Source organism: Procambarus clarkii, chromosome 26 (genome assembly GCF_040958095.1).
Source record: "Procambarus clarkii isolate CNS0578487 chromosome 26, FALCON_Pclarkii_2.0, whole genome shotgun sequence".
In the NCBI taxonomy this organism is placed as follows: domain Eukaryota; kingdom Metazoa; phylum Arthropoda; class Malacostraca; order Decapoda; family Cambaridae; genus Procambarus; species Procambarus clarkii.
In genome coordinates this window covers 8,273,625-8,298,227 of record NC_091175.1, presented here as the reverse complement: position 1 = coordinate 8,298,227, position 24,603 = coordinate 8,273,625, and the positions used below count along the sequence as shown (strand labels likewise).

General features: G+C 35.5%; 1 protein-coding gene across 4 annotated transcripts in view; it reads left to right on the top strand.

Moving 5' to 3' along the window:
• Gapvd1 (GTPase activating protein and VPS9 domains 1) overlaps positions 1-20,503 on the top strand; it is a 43,777-nt gene extending 23,274 nt beyond the window's left edge. For all 4 annotated transcript variants that reach the window (XM_069331834.1, XM_045740041.2, XM_045740040.2 and 1 more), the window contains exons 16-21: positions 372-487; positions 707-918; positions 2,969-3,083; positions 3,886-3,958; positions 5,041-5,238; positions 7,348-20,503. In XM_069331834.1, the coding sequence (XP_069187935.1) occupies positions 372-487; positions 707-918; positions 2,969-3,083; positions 3,886-3,958; positions 5,041-5,238; positions 7,348-7,488 (855 nt within the window). In that variant the 3' untranslated portion in view covers positions 7,489-20,503. The remainder of the gene's footprint in view (positions 1-371; positions 488-706; positions 919-2,968; positions 3,084-3,885; positions 3,959-5,040; positions 5,239-7,347) is intronic.
• The last annotated feature ends 4,100 nt before the right edge of the window (positions 20,504-24,603 follow it).

Sequence of the window (24,603 nt, the reverse complement as noted above, 5' to 3'; positions counted from 1 at the left end):
ATCATTGAACCCAATACACATTACTGTATACAAATTATTCTTTATAATGGAAGAAATTTCCAACAGGATATCCCATTAACTTTTTCGATTGCTTCTATGCAATTACTACATGTCTAGTTATATTTGTAGATAGTGGCTACGTGATAGTAAATCACAGTAATATAGGTGAAAAACTAGACACCCAACTCCCACATACAAGAAGACTGGAAATGACAACGTTTCGGTCCATTCTGGACAAGTTGTGTGACGAGCCAGAACAGACTGAAACGTTGTCACTTCCATTCTGTTTGTATGTGTGGATTAGATGTCTAATAATTTTTAATGGCTATCTTCCTGTATCACTAATTTATAATTTGTGCTGTCAATTTCAGGGTCGTGAACATCTCGTTAGAAGTTTGGTTGAGGACTATAGGAGCAGATCTCCTTATGTTGCTTATCTTGTCCGTAGTAGACAAGGCTTACTTACAACTATTGCACACCTAGAAAAGTGAGTTGAATTAGATTAAATTTCAATGTTTCCAAATTTATTCAGATTAATTGTGACATCCTTTATCCAATCCAAATGAATAATCCAAATTTTATCCTTTTATATATTTGATTAATATTGTATTTTTTGTGCAATTGATAGAAATGTTTATTTTTTTGCCTATAAGAAAGTCAAGCTTATCTGTCAAATTAAAACTTTACTAAACTAAATAAATTTCAGACTTTTATCAAGAATAAATGCTGATGGGGCCGTTGTGATGTCATCCATTGTTGGGGTTTGTGTTCGAATGTTCCTTGAGCGGCGAGAACAGAACCTCAGTCGCTTCACTCATGACTTCACTGTGCTCACTGTTCCCGATGAGAAAGTACAACTTGTGGAAAATTTCTTGACTCAACTTTTTTCCGAGCTTGAACGGGATCCAATGTGGATAAGTAAGTTTGTTGTTAATGTATTTAAGAATATGGTTTAATCAATTATGATCCATTGGTTAAATTCACATTACATTTACTTGCTAAACAACATGTTTGTTAGTTGCATAATTTTAAATGAAAATTGAAAATTTGTTTTTTAATTAACAAGTGTAATTTACTACATGAAATATATATAAGTGAGGGAAATTAACTCATAGTAACTAAGATTTGATAAACAAACAGTACATATTCAAGAACTTTGGCAACAATTGGAGGAATTGTATAATTCAACCCTCTTATTTGACTTTCTAAAATCTGACAGAACATTGCAGTCAAATCAGACTTTTCGAACAATACACAACCTAGGCACATACCCAGTGCACATTTTGATACTAAGCAACATTAATAACAAATATATAATTGGCTCTAAACAAGATTTATCATAGCAGTAATTCAGAATTTCAGCTGCCAGGGCTGACTAATAACTTGTATTCACTTGCAAGAATTTATTTATCTCATAGCTGACTGATGTTGCATTGAATGTTGTTCACAATGCTCTCCCAGTTTTATTATGAAAATTCAGCACATTTGTAACTGATAACACAGTCCATTTAACTGAATGCTGGTCACTGCCTGCACTCAGTTGAACTGGAACTAGTAACCTGATATGTGACTAGGCTTGAGGTAGGGACCCTTGTGTTTTTGTCTGTGCTTCTGTCTGGTGGCGAATGGGAAGAACAGCAAGATGATACATTTGTTAGTTTGTAAATGTGCTCTTTGGAATTCCTTGCGATAACAAATAGCACATGGAAAGATTTACTTCTTTTTCAGAAAATGAACTTTCTAGGTTCATCTCATTCTTGGCAGGATGAGAATTCTCCATTGTCTACTAAACAATATATGCCCTTTTAGAGACATTTGAAAGATGCTGTCTGTTCTGATGTGTGTTGAAGTGCCCTTATTTATTTATTATTAACATCTTTATTGACAAAAATTACAGTTTTGCCTGGTCTGTGGAATTGAATTAGGTCTTATTAGAGTGAGGAGAATGCTGGTATTCACTGTCACTCAGGACAGAAGATCATACACATGACAATAGGTCTAAACTGTAGGCTGAAGTACATATATATCATTGTTATTATCAACTACATTAGACTGTGTATACGTTTCAATGTACGAATATGTAAATACAATTGTCTATTGTACGCTGCCACACACGGGCAGGGATAAGTTCATAAGAGATGCAGCTTAAAAATAATATAAAATTGTTCTTCATTCTTTAAAATGGACAAGCAAATTTTGGATAAATTGTTAGGATGCCATCCAGAACACCTGAGTCAATGAAATAGTTACACAGTTGGTGGTGCAATAGGCCAGGAGGTCTAAAATCTTTTATGGTTTCACATTCAACAATATAGTGTTCCAGTGAATGCATTAAAGGTTTGCCCTTACTGTTCCAGATCCAACCTGGAAGGACCAATAGAATCTTTCCTTAGGAAGCAGCCAAGTGCTTGGGCTCAGACATAGTCTCAACTTTAACAACAAGTATATTTGATCCGAGTAAAAGATGACCTAGTGAACTAGGAGTCAACTGTATTACTAATCATGTTCTTATTTACCAAAGGTTGTTCATTCTTTTGTGGTCACTATCTTCGGTACACTTACACCACGTATGCCTATTATAAACATCAAGCATCCCTAGATTACTCATTAATTATCGTTTTGTAATTTACTGATGTCACTTTTGTATTGATGGATCGTCAGCCTTGTCAAAATGCACCGTTCCATGTTAAAATGACCAGTTCATTGCTAAAATATTAAACTTTTAAGTAATCAAAATATCATATAGTTTACAAATATGAAACATTTTGTTATGTAGAGTGAAAGTTTTAAGAATCTATTAAATTTAGCCTTTTAAATTTTCTCATTCTACTATACCAGCTTTTGTGAACCCAGCAGTAAGCTTTAGACCTTACATTGTAGAGCATTCATATTAGCTTGGAATGGGAAATTTGGCACTGGCAATATAATCTTTCTTGAAGTAATACAACAAATATTTTATCTCCACAAGGTAGCACAAATGAACAGTTGCATGCAGCTCAGTTAGCACTGGAGCGGGTAGTAATGTCCCACATCTACATCCATGCTCTCTATCCCAATGGTGATGGAGATGTATCTAGGGACCAGTAAGTTTGTCTTGTCTTAATGACATGTTTTTTTATTGTATTCACAAACAGCTGAACAGCTGTAGTATCACCTTTTCCTCAGCAATTTCCACCGGTCTCAATTGTCTGAGCCTTATCTTTCTCAGTTTAATTAAATTAATAATGTATCCCAGTCTTCAGCAGTTTGTTGATGCGCCTCTGTGCATTTAATGTCAAAATATTGAAATATTACTTGTTAATATGTGCTTAAACTTGGGTACACCACCTTGTAGTGTATTGTAATGGTTGTACTTACCTTACCCAATAAGTAGATATAAGTATAATCCTACATTGTGGTGCTCATGACAAAATATAGTTCACAAAATTTATGGAAAAAATTGCATTTGGCAATTTGAGCACAGGAGGTAATTGCAGGTAGTGATTGGAGATCTTTAAGGGTTATGAACTGGTTAGTTTGTATTATACAGCATCAAATAGGTCATAAAATAAGTGTTTATCCATTTTTTTTAGTCAAGGTAATACACAAATTATAGTAGATGGCACTCTTGACATTGGTCAAATATTAATATGCATAGCCTATCTATCAGTCTGTGGCGAGCAAGATCTGGCTCCTGTGCCCTGCCTCCTAGCTATTAGTACTTGGTTTAAATTTCCAACACTCAAGTTCACTGTCACACTTGTTCTTGAAACAGTAGATGGAAATAGGTTTGAGCAGTCATTGTTCATTATGAACAAAAGTTCATATAACAATACATACTCCATTAGATACTTATGCTAGTACAGTACCTGAAGACTATTGAAATTATACGCCATTGATCTACAGGGTGTTACACGAGCACATGAAGAAACTAGCAGCTGTGATCACTCCAACCCATAAGGATCTCAGGATACCTAAGGTCAGTTTATTGAAAACTATTTTGTCTTTCTGGGTTGGCAACACTGGGTAGTTTCCCTCAGTTTACCACACTGTAGTGTACACTACATGCCAGCAGTTAAGACACAAAGCTCCCAGTAGCAAACACAAGCATGCCAGAGACAAACTCCAATTTTGTATGCCCCCTCATTGTGGCTGGGAAGCTTTTGGGGATCGGAGAATAATCCACTACTGAGGTTAATCACTGAGAAAGGAAACTCTTTAAACACTCGACTACTATGAGAGTAGTTAGGGTATCTCCAATTGCCAAACAATTTTCTGAACTAGTTACAATAATCCCAACCAAAAATTTCAAAATGCCCAACAAAAAATGGCATACGAAAATAATAACAATAAATAACTAGAGCATAAAAAACATGTTAAGAGAGTTACCATTCATACCTAACATTTTCTATGGGCTGATTTCACTGAGCAAAATTATAATTTCAGCATGTTATATGAAGGGCAACAACCAAGAGATTAGGTATGAAGAGAGATTAAAACACATCTATCACATTTCTCATACCCAAACCTCAAAATCTCATTTTGAAAGGAAAAAAAAAGAGAGCCCATATTTTACTGAACGTAAACCTCTACAACTGGAAATATGACCCATAGAATTTGGTGTTAAATATGCTCAGTGGCTTCTTAAGGCTCCAACTACTGTATTTCTTGTAATATTGCCTCCATCTGTGAACTCAATCTCAACATCTTAAGCAAATCCACACATCCCCCATTTCTTGTTCATCGAATTGGGTGAGTAAATCCCACATGGAAAGTGTGTGTTTCAACCAAAGATTTACCGAATCAAGGTTTGTTGGACCTAGTTCCACTGTACAGTACTGTATTGTGAAGTGTTCTTACCAACACTGCATGTCACTTTGCTTTGATGCTATTCAATTTGTAAAACCCATTACTCTTTAGCTTTAGAGAAGATGACTTTGAATAAGCAGGTTTATAAAGCTGCTTGTTAAAAATAGTTTGCCTTCATTAAAAGTAGCAATCTGTTGCTACAAAATAACGATGCAATTTATAGCTTTTCATTTTGTGTCGATTCTCTAACAGCTGTACCAGTATGAGTGTCCTTGGCCAAGTGCTCAGGCTGAGATTGTGTGCATCAGTGCATACAAGACACCGGGTGATAAATTGCAGTGTGTTGTGAGAGCCTCTCAAACCATTATGAATCTGCTTTCCCTTGCACATGACCAATCAGTTCCTGCAGCAGATGACTTCATGCCTGTCCTAGTCTATGTGCTCATTAAGGTAAGTTTAAGTTTCTTGCATTAATATAATTATAAAAAATGTTTTTCATAAGTTGGTTAGCATTACATAGGCATTATGCACTTTGTCATTTATATAATCCTGTGGTAACATTGCTTGTAACAGTCACTCTGGTGACATTGCTTGTAACAGTCACATCATGGTTCCTTGCATGATTGAGGTATAAGTCAAATGCAGCCAGGGAATAAATAATGAAGGCACGTTACTACTTGTCTAGAAGCCTCTTAATATTTTGATGGGGAAATGAGTTCCTATCACATCAGGAGCCATAGATAGGAAGCTCGCTTACTGACCATGCCTCATACATCAGGCTGATGGTAGCCGAGGTGTCAAATAGCAGTTCCAACTAATTCAGGCTATGCAAGAGCAGGAGCTGGGACTTCAGCAGTTTGATAAGAGAGACAAATTCTCATAGTATTTCCTATACTGTACTTGATTTAAGGCTAGCCAACAAAGCTGGATAGCAAGGCTAGAACAAGCCACTTGTCTAGATATGCCAAGACTGGAATGTCAGTTAACAGAAGCCCACATACACCACCCTGGTAGTGAGCATGATGAAGCTCGTACAACATTCCCTTGTACAACATAAAGAAAATCTGAACACAGTAGAGCAAGGAAGGAACTACTTTCCGTGCCTGACCGAGGCTCTGGGAAGATGAGGAGGCCAAACACTAAGCCAGACACATGGATTTCACTCTCCTTATGAATTGGCTTTTATAACAGGCCAAAGGCAGACATGAAGATAGCAAGTAACGCCCAACCTCCTCCTATGGCTCCCCGACCTTCCCTAGAAAGGACAGCTTCTGCCCATCTAAAGAATGGTGTATGGCAAGAACAATATTACAGTCCAGATAATACAGGGCTAGTGTAAATAATTAAGTGGCAAATGAAGTCCTTCACAGAAAACTTTCAGCCATCCACTGCGAGCAAAACATGTTCTCAGGGAAGATAAAGGAAATCCATTCTTTTTTAATTTGTATTTTTATGCACAATATTAAATGTATATTTCTTCCATAAGGTTTTGATGTCTCAATTATGTCGTTTAATTAATTATGATGCCACCTGCTGGTGCACTGAGACTTCCATTATAGCAGGACTTTTAATGATCTTTTAATCTTTCTGTATTTGTGCACCGAGGTAATGTACTGTTTGTGTGTAATTACCTAAGTGTAGTTACAGGATGAGAGCTATGCTCATAATATTTTATTTATTTTATATAAACCTAAAAGGGGTACCACCTCTGGTGCAAGTGTAGGAACCCATAGCCTCGGAGAAGAAAATAAAGAGTACTCAGGGAAGACCTTGTAGATCCTCACTGAACACTTGACATTTTCTTCTCCTGCCACCCCTATTCTTTTAGAGTGTGTGTGTATATATATATCTAACTTTATTTTAAAATTTTACTACACAAAAAGGGTTACAACATTGGTTACATGCAAGGTACAAGACTACTTGTCACAAGTTGTATAGCTCTTCCAGCTCCTCAGATGGCGGGCAGGAACCATGGATGCAGTGAGCATTTCCTCTCTACATCGCCTATACAGTATATAATAAATAAAATATTAGCAAAAATAGCCGAACACAGATTTGTGCAATTTTTCTAAATAAACTTTGAGAAAATACTCTTTTATTATAGTAATTTTTTCTTTTTACACACATTAGCTACAAAAGTTGGTTAAGCAGAATTGACTTGTATATTTGGATATACAAATAGCTAATCCAGGTAATTCAATAACAAATCTTGTTCAACACATATAGGTCGAATTCCAGACTTATGTTGAACCAAATGAGTTTTACTGTTTTAACTAATAAAAATCTAATTCTTTTGACCAAAAGTTTCTAAAGTCATTAAGGTCTATTGATAATTCAGAGGTTTGGATGCAGCAGGCAGGGTTTGGTCAAAATTAATCCAGGAAATGAGGACTCTGGAGTATAGTTATGTATCTTCGTATGTTACAGTATGACATATGCACTTGTATTCATTGCATCATGTATATCATCACCTCAATGATACTGAATGAAGGATTGTCTTGTTTAGATTGTGGTCTTGTGTGTGTAATTTCATGAGCACTGAATTGACTTTCATAACAGGCCAACCCGCCAGCACTTCTCTCCACGGTGCAATACGTGAATCTCTTCTTTGAGAAGAGGCTCAAGGGAGAGGACCAGTACTGGTGGACTCAGTTTTGTGCAGCTATCGAATTCATCAAGACTATGGACTATATGCTATGACAAGCTGATTATATGTCCGTGCTGGGACATTGTATGTGCCATTATTGACATCAATTTTGGGCTAAAGTCTATATACAATGGGGGTCAGGTGATGTGCATAAATTATTTTTTATTTAAACCATGATAGCTCATTTTTAAAGGCTGTGTGAGGATAGCCGATGAGATGCTGCACAAATCTCGGTAGTTCTCAAAAAATTGAATGAGAATTTGGTTGTGTCAAATAATAAATAATTCAACATTGATCAATATCTTTCTCATCATGCAACATGTGTGAATGTGAATGAGTGCATGTCTGTAAAGCAAACCAAACATTTGAATGTGTTCTCTTTTCTAAGAGAGTTAATTTATGTTGCATTTGTTGGATGTCTTTGGCAAATTGATTTGATAATAATTTGAAGAATATTGTTACCATAAAAAATTGCACATTAGTCGATCAAGTCTGTATGCTATGAATGGGGCAAGATTTGATGATGATAATGATGTTGAATTAGAGCAGTTTTCTATATATATTTATACTGTATTATAGTTTTGAATCATATTTAAATAGTTTTGCTATAGACATGATGTCCTTCACTTACAGAACTCTTATAAAATCATTCATATATATCTGGTAATGTTCTCTCTCCTACTGTACATCAAGACAGCTTTTACTGAATCTCTTCCTGACTTAATGGTTCTGCAGTTCATGTTAGCTTCTATCTTCCTTGCTGGTCCATATTACTGGTTAATACAGTATAGGGGCAGTAGTAGAATACTGTTAAAGCTTTCGACTCCCAGCCCAAGAGGTGTAGGTGCAACTAGGCAGGGAGCACTATTGCTGGGACATGTCATGAACTAGCAACTCCATGGGGTTGAGGAACCATGCTAAATTATCCTTTTGTCCCGGGTGGTTTGCCACGTTGTAAACATTTGAGAGACGGCATATGCGTAAGTGAACGTTAATATTTTAAAGGTAGTAATAACTAAGTCATCTACAAGTTGAAATGGTTGTGCACTGCTGATGGTTGTAGAAATAATGTGTAGAGATTTCTTTAAGGTCTATCTGACTTGTAGAGGATTTATATAATATCACTAACCTTATATTTGTCTGTGTTTTAAGTAGCTTGATCAGGAATCTGATCATGTAGGAATCTGCAAATATTTTTAGAGGAATTGTACTTGTGCTGTATAATTTGAATGTACGAGAGTCGTGTCCTATCCTTTGTGCATGGCTTAATGGTAATTACCGACACTGACAGTTTAACTAAATAAGGGTGTTCATGTTTTAACCCCTAAAATATTGAGAGCTCTTGTGCACATGGTTATTGTACAATGTTATTTTTTTATCACTTCTATAATATGACAAAAATGCTCATAAGAGGACCAGTGTACTATTTCTGTGGCTGTCAAGCATTTATTTTTGTAGTGCTGATCACCAAAGATGAAAACTTTTAACAGCTCATCAAAAAAAAAAAAGTTTCCTCATGGCCATTTTCTATGTGGTACACTTAGCTCGGACATTATTATTCAATATAATGACACTAATTTTGTTAATAATTCACATCATTTATATTTTCAGTTAGTATATATTTCTTTTTCATTTTGGGGTGAATTTAGTTTTGTAATCTGAAATGATATACAGTACTGTATGGTAGAATAATACTGGTCTCTTGTGAAGTTAATTCAAAATTATCAGACAAGATTGTCTGTTGTTTTCATGTAACGCATAGTGACCTTGCAGGTGCTGATGCCTTCATTGTGCATGCTCGTCTATTATCTGAAAACTGTTCTTCCAAAGAAGCTTGAGTTGCATCTACTCATTAACTGTATAATAATATCCATATCAAACCAAAAAATTTCAATACTTTCTGTGCCTCGTCTTTATCAAATATATTGATCACCACTGTAGACATTTTGAATGTGATAATGATTCTCACAGTACAGAAAATTTAGTATTAGGAGCTATATTCTATAATGATTCCCACACAATAGTACTGTAATTATAGAGTTCTATAGTAGTATGATTCTAACAAAGCTATAATTATAGTGTGTTAGGAGTGTCATTGTAGAAGCTGCATGTGTTGCAAATAATGCCTGATGTAAGAATTTGGTAATTGTTCTTGCATCGTTAGATTTGTTCATTTCATAATAACCTCATATATTAACACAAATATTTCCGAGGGCATCCAAGATGTACCTTTTCAAATGTTCAATATGTAGCAGAGCTATTACTTCACTTTTTAACATAAAAATGTTAAGTATGCTGTACTAAAATGAATGAAGAAAACCAAAGCGCAGTTTGGGTGTTGGTGGAAGGGCTTGCTATAATCTTCCTTTAGGAATGGTCTATGTATTGTTTGTGATGCTGCTCAAGTCTCATTCACACTTTCCTTAACAATTTGGGGCCATAATTTGGAAGGCCTTAAGAATTTTATTTTGTGTATATTTTAGGTAAATCTAAACCTAAATGAAATCAGTATTGCCTTAGAGTAAATATTTTATCAAGGCTCGTAATCCAAAGAAACTGCAATGTATGTAGGTTATAGTAAGGCAGGATGTAGCTGTGCAGTTTCATAAGGTAGACTTAAGTTTTCGTATTTATTTATAACTAAACGTAGCCAAGCATGCAAGATTTCTTGTGGGTAATTTGAAAAAATAAAAAATAAAAAATCTCAAATATTACTTAAGTAGCATGAATTAGGCATTTTGTTTTATATATGTATTGTGGAACATTTTAGTTATTTACTTCCCTTCGTGTTAAGATAAATTACTTGGAGCAGGGTTATAATTAGGTAGAACATAAGTATAGGACCTCAGATAATTGCTTTATTTTATGTTGTAATTATTGTAATTACCTAAACAGTTCACAGCTCTTTTCGGTGTGAACTAGAAATATTTAAAACTGCAGCCCTAAGTTAACTAGAGTAATTAAAAAAGTATTATAAAATACTTTTATCTGGTTGCCACTTACACAAAAATATTGTCAAGTTATTATTGCCTGGAACATTTCTCTGGTGGCTACTTAAATGTTGTAATTTATTGTTAAATTAAATAATATTTTCATTCCATTCTGGGTGCTATTATTGATTGTTTTTATTGAGTGACCCTATCTTAGGTGCCATAAAATGAAATATTAAGATCATTAATGTATTTCCAAGATGGTTTACCAGTACAGTTAGAAGGAAAATATTTTTAAGTAAAGGTATATTACATACATTATTACCCCATGAGAATGTCCTGGGGAATTTTACCTTATTTGCACAGTTGTAAGCTGCCCCTAATTCTAAGTCACAGTAAATTTTGCACATAAGGCACTGTACTTTTACATTCCAAGGTGAACCACCACTTTCAGATCCCACATCAGAATTATATTCCCCTTGAAAAGTACGCTTAATATAAAAGATCTATATTATGCTGCGAATAGTGTTTGCAATCTTCCTTAAACCTTGATTGTCATAGTCTTTCATGACTCTCAAACATATTTACCGGCACTGCCAGACTGTCACGTTATAATATCATTAGGCATAAAAGTTTGTCATCACCAGTATAAGATTGCCTGGTTGTTGTACCAGTATAAGATTGCAGACGATGAGTCACAATAACATGGCTGAAGATATGATGACCAAACCACACATCAGAAAATGGAGAAATGGAGATGTTTTCATCGTCATTATCATACTTGATTATGCTCCAGGACGGACAAAAATGTTGTCGTTTCTTCGTTTTCTGATGTGTGGTTTGGTCATCATAGTATAAGATTGTCAAACACTCATATAATGGTGTGTGGCCTGCGTTCATCACGTCGGCGGGTGGAGCACGCTGCGTTTTTTTACATTATATGCATATACTCCTGTTGGGAATTCTATTGCGAACACATTGATACCAAAATGAAAGACCTAGGACGAGAATTGAGGTGACCAAAGTGAAAGAGCGTACACATTTTATTGCTCTTGCGCGCTCCCAGGAAACTCGCTCTCAATTTCTGTGTTTGCTGCGGGTGGTAAGCTGGGCTTTTGGAGTTTATATGCATTTAGTGCTGTAGAGAATTCTATTGCAAACACATTGATACCAAATTGAAAAACCTAGGACGAGAATTGAGGTGACAAAGTTGAAAAGACTATACAGTACACTTTTCAGAATTACCGCACACTCCCGTGGAATGCCTGGACACACCTGGGGTAGTGCGGCGCTCGCTCCCGCAGAATGCAAAAGTGCTAATGAGGATAACTTTCTATAATTGTTAAATCTCTTGCCCTCAATACAAGTAGTGTAATGTACTACAGTTGTTTGTCATGTACTTTAGAAGAATTTATACATATCCTCCTAAATCTACTATATGAGACAACTCTCTAAATTATGAAAATAAAAATTACACAATTACAGTAAAGTTATTATTGGTAAATGATTTAATGCTTTGCCGTATTAGATTCTATAAAGGGTTTTGAAAATGTGCAAAAGCAACACTATCGGAAGACAGGGTTATCTCGAGATGATTTCGGGGCTTTTTAGTGTCCCCGCGGCCCAGTCCTCGACCAGGCCTCCACCCCCAGGAAGCAGCCCGTGACAGCTGACTAACACCCAGGTACCTATTTTACTGCTAGGTAACAGGGGCATAGGGTGAAAGAAACTCTGCCCTTGTTTCATTCCGGCGCCCGGGATTGAACCTGGGACCACAGGATCACAAGTCCAGTGTGCTGTCCGCTCAGCTGACCAGCTCCCCAACTGCAACAAGGGTTGATACAACTGCAGTACTTGTTGTAATCTTGAACTTCAGCATTGACCAACCTAGCAGCAGAATTGCAGTGATGGTTGTCTAGGTAGTGGTAATGGTGGTGGTTACAGTTTGGGTAAAGGTGACTTGCACCTTTTAGCACAAAACTTTGTTGCTTAGAATTGGGTAAATACCACAATTTTGCCCCCGCTTTGTGTTTTATGTTAACTCAGTATTTGTCAGTGCAGTAATCTAGCAGTTTTGTATGACCTGATTATAAACTCTGAAGACAAGGTCTTTACCATTCTTAGAAATGCACAGGATTTTTGGAACCATTGGATCAAGAGACAAGCTTGGTTGCATAATGTTCAATTTTGGTCTGGCTGAAAGGTTTTCATTTTGAGTGGCTGTTTTTAATTTTGATCTGCGCCAACAGTATTTTCTTGCTTCAACACCTCCATTTCATATTATTACAAGCTATATACAGTATACTGTATCCCTGAACATTTTGATTAAATCATATTTAATGACTATTCCAAATTGAAGAAACTTCTCAACATTTCTCAAGCACTAAAATGCGTCGCCTGCCAGAATGCTCAGGTGTGTGCAAAAGAAGAAAGTTAAAGGTTTAAATAAGGTTTTGGTGTTTGAGTGAATGGAATAGGATGTTATGGATCTCTCTAGATTGGCAAAGCACAGTTATCTGAATCCTATAGGGGTTGTGTTGGATAATGATGAGTGTGTTGGATAATTGAAGGTGTTGTTTCAACACAAGGGAATGAAGAAGTTGCTCCATTGTTTATTACAAAGGTGCCGCTATCAGAAGCTTGTAGTGTATCGTGCTTGTGCCAGAATTTATCAAATGCTCAACAAAGTTCCTGAAGTGAAGAATTTCTGGCACAAAGTCAGGTTCGATGTCATCCAAGTAAATCTTGTGAAACCTGGATGCTGCTGATGAATACAATACAGTTTTATTCAAAAGAATGTGTGTACAAAGAACAAAGGAGTAATGTATAAATTGTAGGGACAGGAGTTTCACAATCTATGAAGCCACTATTACACAAAGTGTTTCGGGCAAAATCATAAAATAGACAAATTTTTTTTTACAAAGGTGTGAGGGGGGAAATAACAAAAGAATACAAAAAAGTGACACTTAAGGATGACAGGCATAGACTATTACAATGTGAAGTCAGTAGTTGCAGCAATAGTACAGTAGTTTATTTACATTGATAACAAAATGGAAACACAGGGTGTAGTTTGAAATGTCATCATCATTCAATATTGGAAACTGGACCAGGAAACCAAATAAAGAAGGAACGTTTTATATGCTACAATGCGACGAGAAAGAGCTGAGCATAACTTGATTCTGATGGATAGATATGTTTACACCTTAAAATTAAACCTATGATCAGCAAATTATATTGGGTCTACTGGCAGAGACCCCTGGGCTGTAGCTCCCTGAAACCCAACTTAATCCAACACTGCTTGTGGTGGGGGAGGGTGTGTGTGTGTGTGAGAGAAAGTTATGTGAATGTACATAGGGCAAGATACTGTACGCAGATAAACAAATGACCATATTGCAGCAGTAATAAGTTATGTAGTTCTCACTGGGTTCCATGATAGGAGATGCAGCTGGAATTTTATAATGTGTCTAATAAAAAGGTTTATATGTATATTTTTAATACTGTTCATTTTACTAATTTATTAAATAATAAATAATATGTTTAAAATATTTTCATCAATTGAAAAAAGTATACGTACTCCTGCTAGCTCTGAATTGCCAAAACCATGAAAAAAATCCACAAATAGCATGTTATGCCTATAAAGCCAAAATTGAAGATCTCCCAAAATCAGAAAGGATTTCAAAATATTACATACCTATTCATACTTGATGGTTCCAGTAATCTATGTTCCCTATGGCCCAGTGTCTGACCAGGCTTCCTGGTTGGTTGTCTGGTCAACCAGGCTGATGGACACAGGTGTTAACAGCCTAACATACGAATCACAACCTGGTTGATTAGGTATCCTTTGAAGGTATTTATCAAGCTCTCTTTCTTGAACACTGTGAGAGGTCAGTTAGTTAAGCCCCTTATGTGTAGAGGGAGTGTGTTCAAAAGTCTAGGGTCATTGATGTTGATAGAATTTTCTGTATATCTATTGCACCTCTGCTTTTCAATGGGGATATTTTACACATCCTGCCATGCCTCTGGGTCTCATGGTTTTATTTCCATGTACAGATTTAGAACCAGTCCCTCTAATGTTTTCCAGTTATAAATTATTACGTATTCTTCTCACCAACACTCTAAACTCTAAAGAATACAGATTTAAATTTTTTAGGTAATCCCAATAATTTAGATGTTTTATTGAGTGGATTTGGCCAAACCTTTTCCTATTCTCCAGGTCAGCACTTTCTCCAACTTTGAATGGGGCTGCTAGTTTGCCACAATATTCTACCCCTAGAGAGCACTAGTATCATAAAAAGTATCATCACTAGTATGACATCTCTTGTTTGAAAGGTTCTTGTTATCCAACTTGCTATTTTTCTTACAGTCGTAACAACTAATTTGTATTTTTTATAAATATCTTTTGACATAATTACTTCCACATCTTTTATATTGCTTTTTCTTTCAATAGTTCGATTTGGCTGTGTTTAACATGTGGTATTTATTTTGATATTTTCGTTTTTCCATAGTGTAGTAGCTGGAATTTACCTTTCATTAAAGAACACTGAACCTATTATCACTATACAACTTAAGTTTACTCCATGTATTTGTCTCTTTGTAGAACTATATAAACAAAGCTAGAATACCCGTTATTACGTTAATCTCTTTCTATTAGCAAATATTCTGTACTGAATAAAGTCAGTTTTGTATACCAATGATGTAAATGAGAATACGTCTTATCATCATTTCATTTTCTTCGTGGGGGTTATCAGAAGTAGTTATCATTGGGGGGGATGCAGAAGTAGTTTCAAAACATTTGGAAGGTGCATAAAGCAAGAATGTACCATAATTCATGAAGTGTGTATAACACGAGAAACTGAACATCAATGAAGCATACCTTGCCATACTTAATTTTTGGTTTTAAAGAATGTCTAGAACAGCACTATTATTAATATATTTTAAGGAAAATGCAAATAGGAAAAGTAAAATACTGTACTTTAAATGATTATTGTAAGTTTCTTCATACAGTAATTCATGCTTAGTAAATGGTTTACCATTGCTGGAGTACAGGAATCCTCTTAGACTTATCAAAGTGCCTAAATCCCAGGGGCCAGGTTCACGAACTAGTTACGCAAGTACTGTACTTATGAACGTGTACATCTTTCCTCAATCTTTGACAGCTTTGGTTACATTTATTAAGCAGTTTACAAGCATGAAAACTTGCCGATCAACTGTTGTTATTGTTACAAACAGCCTCCTGGTGCTTCGAAGCTCATTAACTGTTTAATAATTGTAAACAAAGCGGCCAAAAATTGAGAAAAGATGTGCAGGTTCGTAAGTGCTTGCGTAACTGTTTCGTGAATCTGGCCCCAGGCACCTATTTACTGGTAGGTGAAGCGAGGCATCAGATGAAAGGAAACTTGCCAAAATGTCTTCGTGTTTTGTGGAAATTGATTCCGGGACCTTTTGTTTGTGCACCGACTGCTCTGATCACTGCTACACGACTTGCCTGCCCAAATAATTTTTACTTGGTTATCCAGTTTCCTAATCCGTATGGAGTAAAAAGAAGCTGTAAAAAAAACTTTTTATCCTTCAGAAATTGTCACATCGAATCAAAAATCTGTGTAATCAAATGTAAATAAATATTGGATAAATTTAATTATTTGATAAATACACCTAAGAAAGGAAAGGGAATAAAAAAAAATCTTTATCTAATAATGAGATTTTTACAACTGGTTGATCATCAGTGGAGGCTATCTAGAGTTTTTGGAGAAATGAATAGCCATTTGTTTATTGGAGAATGGTGTTTACATTATCTTTGTTATGATAACTGCTATCATTAATTTTGTGGCACATTATTTCAATTTTTTTTTTTTAATGGTTGGTTCTGAATTTTTTGTTCTTCTTGTACTGATTTCATGACCCCTTTACAAATGTACACACAATTTATAAGCTTTTGTCAATAAACAAAATTGGGTGTAAGTTTACAGTGAAACCAAAATTATTATTTATATTTGCAGTCAACATTTCACATATTCATTATTACACTGCTTAACTCCATATTTGTTTGGGGGTGAGGGGAGAAAGTAGGAGCCAGTGTCTTCCCCAATATAAAATTTGGGGCGAGGACTAATTACACAGGAGCTACAGTAGTGCTGGTGAGGATTAATTATACTGTACCTGAATTTGGTAAACAACACTTATGTAATTAGGTACATTTGCTGATGGGCCTTGATCAGTGTGGCACACAGGGTATTCCAGACACATTTTAGCTATATACTGTACTGTACTGAGGAACAGGTAAGTTGTTTACTTAGGGTCACATGTTACTGAACTTTAATTAACATAATACAGTACTTTCATCCTATACTAACTGAAATGAATCTTTGGCCATACATATACATACTTACATATAATGTATATTATCAAAATAACATAAAAATAAGGTACTATTTATGTGTGTGTACTCGTGAGTACATAAAATAGTACCTTCTTTTTATGTTATTTTGCTTGCATGTTTGTGCATACAATTAATTTACAATTGGCTGTGTGTTTTCTGGGTAGGCTGTTAATATAACTTTAAATATATTTAAGATATGTGATCCCTAACTTCTTATATTTTCATTATCTACATCTGAGCTCATAACATAAGAGGTTGAAATGATTATAATTAACCAGAGTTTCCATGCCTTATTAAATTGATGCAGTAAGTAGCTACAGCACATTTAATAAAATGAAATCAAATACAGCTGTATTTTGAATCATTGCCTGTGTTAGTGTATATGTAATAGTTGTAGTGTCAGTTTCTATTTACTTTGATGTACTGTGGTTAGCTTATAACCTGCTCACATGCACTTCACTGTTCTTGCCGCTTCATATCCACTACTGATTCAACAATGTACATGGGATTACATATAACACATGTACACTCTCTTGAAAGGCTGCCATTATCTTTGTTGGACAACCTTTTAAAACTCTTACTTTAATTATTTATACTTGAAAGCTACTTTTTGGCGTAAATATTCCCATGTTCATTAACTCGTCCCCTGACTACCTCAAGATTTATCTCCAATTCGCTAATTATCCTAAAATGCATACACTTGGAGGGCCCCAAATTACTTTAGTAAGTGGGCTTCAGTATTCTGCACATATCGTACCATTTTTTATTGCATTATATATCGCATAAAAATTACTGTCCATTTTAAACAAGTTTTTATTAAATAATGACACCAAAGAAAACGTTTACCCTTTTACCCCATCCATTGCAGTGTCTCCCACTCTTGTACAGAACATGTGCAGAGTTACCTTCTCGGATCCAGTTTTTTTGTAGTTGATATACTACTGGTATAATGTATTCACTTCCCTCTCATCCTTTTATTATTTCTTGTTTTCTCTCATATTGCTTAAAGCAGTTTCTCAGATATATCTGATACCAGCAGCCTAAAGCTATAAAGTTCTTAATCCTTAAATTCAAGATCCTGTTTAATTTTTTAGTAATATAATAATACTGTAGTGATATTCTCTTCCATATTCCATCACCAGTGCCTGTAACTTGTATGCTGATTCACATGTTAAAACAACAGATAACTTTCCTAACTTATGTATGCTTTTTCCATAGAATACATTGCTTGAACCTCGACCATATTTGTAGCTCTTGCATCTCTCACTATCATGATATTAAAAATAAATTTGCTGAAGAAGTTTGAGAATTTGCTGTAAAGCATTAAAATTTCTATATGTACACCTACCTGTTAAGTTCTTTATAGACATACCTGCAGGTAAATGTACTTCACAAAATTGACTCCTGAATATGATGCTCAATTTATATTTTGTATTTGAGCTCTTTGTGTAGAGACATGTACTAAAATAGGAACTAGAAGAATAAAGAACTTCTAATACCTGTGAGTAAAAACATAATTAAAAAGTGAGAAAATCTACAATATAATTTAGATCTTTATTGTCTATATTCTCATTATTGCCAGGTTCTTCTCTTCCGAGTGATATCCTTGCTACAAGGATTTTGTTTTCAAGCATTTATTAAAGTCATCCTCTGTTAGTTTTACCATTTGAATCATGTTTAAAGAACCTTGTGTATCCATAAGTGCATCTACCATCTTGGTGCCTTCTTTTGATAATTACTTAATTGCATCTATTGTTTCAAATATGATGCCATATTTTAACAAAACTTGACCTTTCTTTCGTGAACTCAAATATAGACGACTATAGGTATGTGCTTCTTCCATAACGTGTGTTTGCAGCTGCTACCATCAGTGGACACTGATTCTCTCCTTTATCTCGCTGCAATCATTTTATGTAAAGACACCTTCAATCTAGTTTTCTGAATTCCTTATTTTCTAAAGTCAAAGGTGGTAAATGATGTGCTCATTGTAAACAGCACAGGTATAGGGACTTGGATGGGTATTTAAGTGAAGTAAATGGTGTTTCATAGTTACAAGCAAAATGCTGAGAATTAAACAATTTGGATCCCTGAAATGGGAAAAATTTTTGTCTCCAGTCACACAGATGGCAATGCATATGTTTTTGTATAACTGGTAGAAGTGGTAATTGTGAATAAGTTAGAAATATAGATTGCTAATGTATATAGTTGATTTAGCATAGAGTATTTAATATTCATACAGATCATTTGTAGCAGAATAATTCTATAGCATTTTGGTACAGCAGTATAGGACTGTTTTACATTACAAATGGCATCATTCACATCTGTTTTGTGTATTTTAGATTCAAGATTTAATACCTGATTTTAAACCTGCTTTCTTATTCCACTTTTAATTACATTTATTTTAATTGTTCTTATTTAATTAAAAACAGGTCTAAAGGTACCTTTTTACATATTGATAAATAGCACACAAACACAGACATGCTCAGCGAAATATGCATATAAGCCTAAATACAAACACAAGCCAAATTTTCTCTATTTTTACCAATGAATGTTTTGGTTTTTTCCTGGTAAAAATTTTACATTTTGGTATTACAGTAAAGCAATTGTTATGAGAGTTTCTCAATTGTCCACGACCAACTTCAGTGGTCTTCTTGTTATGTATGATATCATATTGTATAAATTATGCTTCAATATAAATGCATCATTGTAAAAATTATTTATTCTAGATTACCAAGATATTGTCTACTTGAACATAGAACTGTCAGATCACATCATATACAGTAGTTAACTCCAAAGCTAATCACTTGAACTTTGGAAACTATCCTTGTGGTCAAATGGCAAATGTTTGTGGTGAAAGGTATTGTCCTTGTGCATGACATAACAAAAGAATATTTTTGACAAATATAACACAATAAATCTAAGTCTTAGTTTGGAATACTGAGAGGGAGGGGGGCCAATTGCTTGTAATTCATCTATTGGTGGTAATGTTAATATGGTAGTTTGCTCTATCAACAAAACAATCTGTGATTCATTGATGTAGTTCCTCAAAATTTATGTGGTGAACAGTATTGTAGTGTACTAATGTATATAGTAAGCTGTTGACTAGTGCAGTTCTGCAGAATCTAGTTCACATATGCAAACATTTTGTTTTCAAATAATTCACAAGACTTACTCGGTAATAAACACAGTTAATCTTGAGATCTGATAAGTGGCATGAAGGCCCAAGAGCATTACCTAAGACATATCTGACTGTGTTTGGGAATAGAAGACATGTGATGAGTTGTGCAATTTGAATAGCAAAATAGAAGTAATTTTGGTCATGTTTAGGATTGCATTTTATTTTGCCTGCAGGTGGCTAGTAAATCACAGTTGCTTCATATGTAATTGTATTTTGGGTACTGTCATTCATAGAACAGCTATACTGACCTTCTGTAATGGGTCATCAAAGGTTCATCTCATAGCTTAGTGTCATGAGAGCTTTCATATTATTGAGAAATGTAAGTTAATGAGTCCTATAAATGCCTTTTCTCCAAATGCAATGCACTGCACTCAAAAGAAGTTTTTAGGAAGACAAGGCCATGCTATGTAAGAATATGTTTAATCTGGCAATAAATCAATGAGCTGAAGTAATATAAATTATATAAAATTTATATTTACTGCAGTATTCTGTGCTTGGCATTGTATATTGGAATTTCAAAATGTGTTACTTTGTTCTTGATGATTGAAAGTCTATTTGACGATATAATTAAAATGAAATTAATATATGAATTTAATTTTCCTTAGGAATTTAAGAGAACGCTAAAATTATTTTTGCAGCACTGTAGTTGATTGTATTTCTTTTATGGTAACTTGAGCACTCATGGTCGGTGCCTTGCCATGGTAAGGGGAGCTCAAGTGCTCCTATGAGTGAAGAACAGTTAAGTGTGGCTTACATATCTCCTCTTCTAGCTTAAAATAACAGCTCCACCTGTGGGTTTGACATGCATGGAGACCAGTAATTCCCCATTTTTCCTTCATTTGAAAGTTCAGTCTGCCCAGAAAGTTGCAGGTACTCGGGGCAACACACTTCTTTGGATATATCTTTTGATAATTACTTACTTCTTTGGACATAGGTGAAGGTGTTAACTTGTAATTATGTTATTGTCCAAATTTTCTTCAACCCTTACACACAGAAATCACAATAGCATGATGTATCAATGAACAAATCCATAAGAGCCGTGACGAGGATTCGAACCTACGTCCGAGAGCATCCCAGACGCCGCCTTAATCCTGAGCTACGCTGCCTGCGTAGCTCAGTCGATTAAGGCAGAGTCTGGGATGCTCTTGGACGTAGGTTCGAATCCTCATCACGGCCCTTGTGGATTTGTTCTTCAACCCTTCAAGGCTTATGTTGTGAACAACTAAGCCCACATGCTTTGTGGCTCTGAAAATCCCTTTCCTCCCTTGTACTAAAGTGGAGGATGTGTGCCTTTGCGACACCGCAGACGCTGCAACTTAGGTTGGTGCCGAGTCAAACCCCAAACACCAATACTGTATTAATGAGAAAATCCACTAAGGCAATAGGTGGGCGCGAACCTACAACCACAGCATTGCTTATACAGCAGAACCTCGGTTTTCAAATTTTTCAGTTCTCGAGTTCAATTTCTTTGAAAAATTTGACTCGGTACTCGAAGTTTGCCTCGGTGCTCGAGTTTGTTGATACACGTATCAAGGACGCCCAAGCACATGGCACGCTTCAGTTTACCAGCGGTCCGTCTAATTACCACAAGCTACACAAGCTTCAGAAAGCTTATGTTAGTAATGAATAATATGATATATTTACTCATTATAATGTTGGTGCTGAATGTACAACACGAGAAAACATAATTTTAATCTGAAAAAGTATATTTTTATTAAGAAATTAGACGAAAATAAAGAGCTGGTGACACCAAATAAAGTCGACGATCCAAGCGTCGGTTAGGTTAGGTTAGGTTTGGTTGGGTCCGTCTAATTACCACAAGCTACCACAAACTACACAAACTTCAGAAAGCTTCCTGGCAATACGTTAGTAATGAATAAATATGATATATTAAGTTAGGCTGACCTAACCTAACCTAACCTAACCTATCCTAACCTAACTTAACCAAACCTAACCTAACCTAACCGAAGCTTGAATCGTTGACTTGATTTGGCATCACCAGCTTTTTATTTTCGTCTAATTTCTTTATAAAAAGATACTTTTTCAGATTAAAATTATGTTTTTTCGTGTTGTACATTCAGCACCAACATTATAATGAGTAAATATATCATATTTATTCATTACTAACGTATTGCCAGGAAGCTTTCTGAAGTTTGTGTAGTTTGTGGTAGCTTGTGGTAATTAGACGGACCGGTTTGGTTAGGTTTGGTTAAGTTAGGTTAGGTTAGGTTAGGTTAGGTCAGCCTAACCTAACATATCATATTTATTCATTACTAACGTATTGCCAGGAAGCTTTCTGAAGCTTGTGTAGCTTGTGGTAATTAGATGGACCTGTTTACCAGTGTCTCCTGCCCAGTGACAACTGCGCTTGAATTATTTGTAATGAATTTCATTGTTATTGTGCTTTTTTGGTTTCTGAACATAAAAGTTCATATTATACATCATGCCGTGGGTTCCAAGAAAGTCAGTGGTAAAGTTCAACCTAAGAAAATAGTTGTGAGGATGACGATAGAGGAAAAACAAGAGATCATTTATAGTGAGACAATGTGATGTCTCACTACAGACAAGTGTTAAAACGTAGGGAAAACAAGTGTATATAGACAGATTCTTAGTAAGATGAGCAAGCAGTGAACCACAACCAGGTCCTAGTGGTATGCCTTCAAAACGTCAGAGAGTACCCCAGAAATGTCATCGCTGCTGTTATAATGGAAGGGGACTCCCTTTCCAAACACTTAACACCTCTCCTCCTCCCACCTTCCTCACTGACTTCCATATGCCAGCAAGAGTACTCAGTAAAGGTAAGGTACCTACGAGTATTATTCTGTATAAAACGACGACGGCCGATGGCGGGTTCGTCTAATTACCGCAAGCTACCACAAGCTACACAAGCTTCACTAAGCTTCCTGGCAATACGTTAGTAATGAATAAATATGATAGGTTAGGTTGACCTAACCTAACCTAACCCAAGTCGACGCTTGGATCGTCGACTTGATTTGGCGTTACCAGGACCTAGATTCAGGAAGCTCTGTGTATTTCTTCGTAAGTGGGTTTGCTACGAAGGTTCCTAAGTGCGCCCTAAGAAGATGCTTAGGTGCGATTCAATAAGGTATACTTAGGAAGAAAATTGTTGGTTCACCTGCGTGCCGATAGAGGTCACTACTGTGTTTCGTTTGGCCAATCAGAGAGCAGCAACATTCTTCATATTAAAGATTTAGCGCTGGCTTATCGGAGCTCTACTGCCTCCTATTTATGTCGAATTTTCTTATAAAATTAGTATATTTCGAAGTAAAACAATGTTTTTTCAACTTCTACAGCCAGCACCGACATTGTAGTAAACAAATATGTTACATTTGTTGTTTACCTACGTAATTCTAAGAGATACTGTGTAGCTGTCCTTGCTGCTCGGAAGATGCGCTGACAATTATTGTATATATTTACTGAATTCACCCAAGGGCCACTAACTATCTAGTGACCTCGAAGAGGACAGAAAGCCGGCGGCTTGTTAAAGGGCCCGCCAATTGTCTTAATGATATTTTTTAGCTGGAATTTGGCATTTACGGCTTCAGCGGGTAGGCGGTTCCATGGGTTTATAGTACTCTTGGTGGAAAAAAAACATGTTTTCAGTCCTACTTGAGAGAACATACTCTCCAACACTATATCTGTGATTGTCCTGTTATCAGTGACTTCATACCAAATGGTATGAGGTATTTTGAGCTCTGTAATTACTTCATATACTCAGGAATATTGGAAGATATTCTTGTGCTGCACCCAGATTTTGCCAGTGGAGGCTAATAGATCAGCATTAAGTATTTTGTTCTCTCCTAATTCCATGTATGACTGGCCATCCTGTGAGGTGAGGATGTTGGGTGAGCTTGTAGCTGGTTTTTGATCTACACTGTGTGGTCCTTTATACAGAATAGGGAAGCAGCACATTGCTGTGTATACCTAAACATGTTTAAAAATACATTGTTTGAGAGGAGTTTTGTAGAAACTGGTAAGAGTAATTATAATATAATGTTTCCATGATTCAGTGCTTACCTCTTGTGAAAATTGCTTAGAGTTGTTTAGTCAGAGTCGATTTGTTTTTTGTATTGAGGCTGGTATTTTCTAAATTGATTCCATGTACAGTATGTCTAACCATCCTGTGAGATGGGAGTATTAGATAAATTTATAGCTAGTTTTTTATCTACACTGTGTAATATTCCATATAGACTAGGGTAGCAGCACATTGCTGTGTATACCTAATCTTCTTAATAAAAAAAATCAGTAATAAAGATTTTAAATTATAGTTTGTATTACAAATACAGTACTGTATTATCCTTATTAAATCATGTTGACCATGGATCATTAAGATCTCATGTTGATATGTAATACAAGTCATATTTCTTTTGAACTGCTAATCATTCATTAAATTGTGCATTATGTCTCAATTTTTCACTTCCTTGGATATACTGTACAGTACAAAAAGATAGGATAAAAATAAACCAGTAATATTTCTTTCATTATATTTTTCATTTAAATAACTGCATCAATATTTTTACAGCTGACAGGATTTGTTTTCCCATACAGGTGCATTATTTGTTAAAAAAATTTGGTTTATTGTTACACACAATGGTGCTACATAGCCTTCCCAGCTTGGTGCCTTCTTTTAATACTTACCGATTAAAAAATAAATAATAAATAC